Source organism: Haplochromis burtoni, unplaced genomic scaffold, assembly GCF_018398535.1.
Source record: "Haplochromis burtoni strain Fernald_Lab_line unplaced genomic scaffold, NCSU_Asbu1 Contig_24, whole genome shotgun sequence".
Classification (NCBI taxonomy): Eukaryota; Metazoa; Chordata; class Actinopteri; order Cichliformes; family Cichlidae; genus Haplochromis; species Haplochromis burtoni.
The window spans coordinates 2,907,637-2,913,510 of record NW_024582385.1 but is presented as its reverse complement, the minus strand read 5'-3'; the positions used below and the strand labels follow the sequence as shown (position 1 = coordinate 2,913,510).

Sequence of the window (5,874 nt, the reverse complement as noted above, 5' to 3'; positions counted from 1 at the left end):
TCACTAAAATGCCTGCACACTCCACCCAACACGTATTGCATGCATCTGAACAAAACAGAAAATTTCTGCTATTAGACTTTCTAACCATAATATTTCACACATTATAATTCCTTTGACTGCCAAAGTATAGAAAATAGATTCTAGTCGTCATGTGAATTCATAGGTATAGATTTCAGGGAGAACACAAGGGGACACAGCCTTACAAATATGTGGGACACACAAAGTTAATAAATAAATACATAAATAAATAAATAAAAAGCTGTAAAACTACTGAGGAATGTGTTGACGTGTTAAGTATACTTTTACAATTAAAGACATTTTCTTGATAAATTAATGCAGGGGCGATTTCAAAAATTCACCAGAACAAGTCCCCCCAAACCCCAAGGCTGAAATTAAACAACACAAACACAATGGCCTGTATCAATAGGCACTGTAGTGAAAACTTGGTCCTTTAATGTGAACCATGCTGTGTACACTGCGTACTGACCAGTAAGTTCTTGTTAAGGATCAAGAAAATATATATTATGATAAGGGAAGAATCTCCTCTGCGCATTTGAATCGTAATTTAAAGTAATTTAGCGCTGTCCCGTAATTAGAATAAAGTTGAATTACTCGTTTGAGTACCGAGTGATCGGATTGGCTGAGAGGAACAAGTGCACAGCTACCGCGTAGGAATGACGTTAATTTAGAAAGACGAATGATGTGGCAAAAATCAAAGGGCGAACAGAAAGAAGTAGTCCCACTTTTACGTTTGTTCTCATATATTTTTATGCTGAAGTTCATTGTCTTATTTTGATATTTTAAAGAACAATTAAAATTTTATAAATGTTTCAAACAAACGGCAACATACTAAGCACAGTTCACTTTTTAAAAGTCGAAATACGTATCCATCCGCCTTATTGAGTGCACTTCCATTTCCGGGATGTTTTCTCTGCTGACCAACCTCCACCGCCATTGCAGGTCCAGGGAGTCGGTGTAGTGACAGTCGTTAGCCGGGGAAGACCGCAAGTAAACAGTTAAGGGAAGGAATAAAAAACAAATAAAGTACAGTCACACCGACAGCGCGTTTTAAATAAGGCGTAGAATTCGCTTACAATTGGACTTTAGACTAGAGACTTCCTGGCTGTCCGGCTAGGATCTGAGAGAAGCAGCCGTAGTTTGTTAGCATTAGACGAGACCGGAGGAGAGTGAGAGAGGAACCGCCATGGCTCAGATCCTGCCTATTCGCTTTCAGGAGCACCTGCAGGTATGTGAATCAATGAATGGTTAAATTGTTTGATCAAGTTCATCTTTCGGTCGCAATAACTGCCAGACTGGCTGTCGCTTCAGAGACTCTCAACACAAGTTTGAGATTGCTAGCAAGCTAAGTTAGCGTTTGGTGCTACGCTAACTAGCTTGACAGGGTGGATGACGTTTGTCTTGGCTAGTAGCATCAAGCATTCTTGCTAACACTTTGCTTACCCACCCTCGTTCGCTTCTTTAAGTCTGAAATACAGAAATACAGCATATAAATAATGCTAATAGGTCGTAGTGATGAACGGAAATATGTGTTTACCATTTCTCATAAGTATTTGCCCCATTCACAGCAAAAGTGTTCATTTTCTCGGAGTGGCTATTGCTGTCGTTGGTATTAATCGTCACTATCAGTGCCTTGTAATCGTCTGATTCAGAAATGAAATAGTTATCCTTATTGTCGCCTGTTGCGACACTGCTCAATCGATTTCTTCAAATCACCATACGGCGCAAAAAAATATTAAAACTTCTACACCCGCCTTATTTTTCTGCGCCCTGATTATATGTACCGTCGTGTTAATTTGAAAGTGATTATTTGACCTTAAGGGGATATCACGTTGGCTGGTTGTACAAATGATCATGTGGTATGTTAGATAGCAATCCAGCGCCCGTGCTGAATGACTTTGCCAAAGTTAACTGTGACTCAAGAATTCACGGAGCCTCCTTTTCTATTCAGTACTCTTTCTTTTTATCTCCGAGGCACACCTTGATCGCAACGGAGCTGCTATTAAAGATTTTTATGCTATTAGTAAGTTCTTCCTTTTTGTGCACCCCCACGTATTACCTGGATTGTACGTACTTCATGCTTTAAATGGCCACACCTTTACTATAATGCCAATAAAACTGCTTTCAGGTCAGGTGGAGGAAACAGGAAGCCTATGGGTCAGTCTAAAGTGCTCCTGACTTTCAAGATGTAATGAATAAAACAGACTTTTCGTGTCTAAATCAAGCTTCAAATGGGAACTCTGATCCACCCAAGTCTGTATTTAGTCTTTATTAAACAATTATCTCTGTTATCCAATGACTAAAGGCTTTGGGTGTCACATGAGACTAATAATTTGGTGTCAAGAAAGACATTTTAAGCTTTGATCAGTAGAACTGAGTTGTAAAAAGGGGGTCAGACGTTATGTTCATTGGCTCAGTCACAGGTTAGCTGAGTGGATATTTGAACACCAGGTTCCTGATGTTACTTTTTCTTGCTGTTCAGACTCTGATCCTAATTGCATGTCTTAAGAGATTAGCAGTGTAGTAGTATGGTACTGCTGTTCTTGTTCATAGCAGGTAAATGCTATGGTTTGGTCAGACTGTAATTTGTGTCTGATAAATCTGTCAAACCAAAGATGATTAACATTTTCAGTACAGCGCAGCATTCCCTGTTACTACATTCTTAATTCATAAAGAAGTTAATTCATGTCACAGACATTGATGAGTTAATATGTAGGCCTATCACATGGGGTTGTATGGAGGCTGAGCTTCACAAAGCTATGCAAAGACCTTTTGTGCCTAGAGTTACAATGAAATTATTATTGAATGATTTTTGACTTGCTTATTAAGTCCTTTTGGTTGTAGAAGCAAACAGAGCAATACAAAATTGGCAAATTGCATTGTGAATTAACTAGTATTTAGTAACTAGCATCTTTCTCTTTCAAATGTGTTGAACATTTAATTCATTGAACTCACAAATTTCACAGTCAGCTGCAAGGTGAATGTATTTTTTGTGCTTGTTCTTCGGTCCATCTTTAAAAACTGACACCATAGCTTTTAATTAATGTACTGTACTGTAATTCTCAGACTCACCAGGTTATGTTATGTGACAAACACAAAGGGATCTTCAGCACATATCACTAATGCATGACCTGCATATGCTGTTTCATTCATGATGCATATGGAGTTTCTGAACAAATGCATGTTAGAATCACTGCAAGAATTTCTTTTACTTTTGACTTGGTCAAACTCTTTAGCTGTCCGTTTAATTATACTCATGAAGTAATCTTAATTTTCTAATTATACCAGCTAATGGTTACCACTATTATGAGTGTGTTTAAGTTTGGATTATCTGTGAGAAACATCTTATATCTTTCTTAGTCCAATTACTGAAAAACCAGATGAAGCTGAACTCGTTTGATCAAATGAGTAACTGTCAGTGCCTGGATGCAAATCTGTCGTTTGACCTTATGGTTGATGTTCTTTTTGCTTTGTTCATGTGGAGCAGAAATATTTACATAGTGCTGCTAGCCGTGTTTTATTTCTTAAGATATTTGGCAGGAATCCATCCAATATAAGATTGTGGCCCAATGGTGATATTTTATAATTAGTACTATTGTGATCACTAGCCAGTGCCAAAACCATTTATACTTTTATTTTATGGATAAATAAAATATAAATTGTGCCATGAATACAAGAATGTTAAAAAAAAAAAAATTCAGCTTCTCTATCGTTACATAACACATGAATCATCATCACATCTCATTTTCCAATAGGCTAATCTAAGTCCACAAAGCTGCCTACCAGTGTTCAGCTTATATTGTTGCATTCCTTTTAGGTACTAGTTAGTAGTAAATCACCGTATAGGCACTGTTTGAGTCTACACCACTGTGTGCTTAGCTGTGATTAACAATGGATTCAGAGCCTGTTAGACAGACTTGAAATTACCTCAGGTATCTCTTTTTTTGTTTGTTTAATGTCTTAGGCTGAAAAATTGGATGTACCATAAAACATTCTTTGTGCAAATATGCATATCTCAGTTATGGACCATTATAACTCCTTCACATCTAGCTCTACTACTTTACTTATACTTTAGACTCAAATGTCCATGGTGAGACCGTCCTGATGTCAGGTCATGGTTTATGCTTTTGTTTTTCACCCGTGAATTCTCAACCAAGCGAGTTCAAATACGGAAAGACTTTAAGATTTGCTTTAGTGTTAAGTCAAAGTCAAACCCAATTTCAATCACTCACACCGTTTTGCATCATGATGTATGCAGGGATATTGTTTTCAATGCCATGTTCAAGGTTTTTTTTTTTTTTTAAAGCCTAAAAGTGATTGTGGATCACCCTTCAAGGCTGCTGGGTGTCACCAGTGTTGGGTGATAGCTTAATTATTTTGCTCATTATTCATATTCTGACCAAACTGACATAAATGTCACGAACAAACTGGATGTTTGCTGATGTTGTGCTTAAATGGATATTTAAAGGTATGCTGGTTAATCAATTAGTCAGCACAAAGCTTGAATAAAAGCTTTAGATTAATCGGTAACTAAAAATTATACTTGAAACCACATAAATTTGGTTCTATACTTTTGAATCTGAACTTTTATAGATGTAAAACATGTCGAAATAGGATTGTTGCATTAATCATGTCGATTTTACTGGATCTGAATTGGAGAGCTGAGGCACTGAGCTAGCAATACATGTTAAACTTGGTAGTCTCAGTCTTTGCAGTTTCCTCCCTCCCTTGGTCTCCCTCACACTATCCATCTGTGTGTCATCCGGTCTACTTGCACATCTTGCATTTTTATATATCATCCATTTATATAGTGTAGTGTTGACTCCAGTCAAACAGACATGATAGCATAAGTGAAAGTGTCACATCTTTCCCTCACGTGGTATAACCTTCAGTTTGCCATTCAGAAAAAGAGATAATTGTCATTTAGGTTTTAGTGGTGTGATTGTTCTGACAGAAACCAGTCTCAAAGTAAGCATGGGAGTGTAATCTGTAATCTTCAAAAATGGCTCCAGTTTGCGTAATGGCAACATGGTATCATTCTCTGTTGATGAAGACTTCCATTTTGCATTTAGTAAGCAGGGTTTGACAAGGCAGGCTTCCTATCCAGTGCCCAAAGATAATCTGATGATATGTAGGGAAAACCATAGATTGTGTGTTGAGTAAATACAATATTTCACATCCATAAGTCCATAATTGCATGTTACTCTTATCTACTTTTGGTGTACACAGATTTTTTTGTCTTGATGTACACAGTAATTTGTTACATTTGCAAAAGATGTCTTCATTTATCTCCCTTGGTTAAGATTTTGAATTGTACTCGAGCTTTTTCTATTGTCTTTTGGTATATACTGAAAACACTGCATTAAAATACACTATGACAGAAAATGTATACATTTCCGTAATTGGGCTTTTAGTAACAAATGCATGACAGCAGGCCCACAATATAGTGAAAATTTCAAAAAGTTTCTCTTACTTGTACTAGTCTAATTAGAATACTAATTATAGCTCAGAGTGTCATTATATTACTGGACTTGGCTGTCTTTTAGAGTTGTACTAGCTTCTTTTCCTTTGAAAGAGTTTGATATTCACAAAAAATAGTCATTTAGATAAATTTTGCCCTACATAGGAAGACCTTGAGTTAAATATACAAATTTACGCAGGGTGCAAGAAAGAAGAGGATGTGATTATTAGTGGTGATCTTTCAAATAAGTGTTGTGGTTAGCTTTAAATTAGGTGTTTGTAGTCTGCGAAAGGATTTAGTTCCCTGAAAACTAGGGCTGAACGATATATCGCATTTGCGATAATATCGCGACATGATCAAGTGCAATTTTCTAACCGCAAAGGCTGCGATTATAC

General features: G+C 36.9%; 1 protein-coding gene across 2 annotated transcripts in view; it reads left to right on the top strand.

The window, feature by feature from the left end:
* The first annotated feature begins 917 nt into the window (after positions 1-917).
* The window catches only part of cltca (clathrin, heavy chain a (Hc)), a 34,534-nt gene continuing 29,577 nt past the window's right edge, over positions 918-5,874 (top strand). For both annotated transcript variants that reach the window (XM_005926814.3, XM_014335022.2), the window contains exon 1: positions 918-1,246. In XM_005926814.3, coding sequence (XP_005926876.1) covers positions 1,205-1,246 — 42 coding nt within the window. In that variant the 5' untranslated portion in view covers positions 918-1,204. The remainder of the gene's footprint in view (positions 1,247-5,874) is intronic.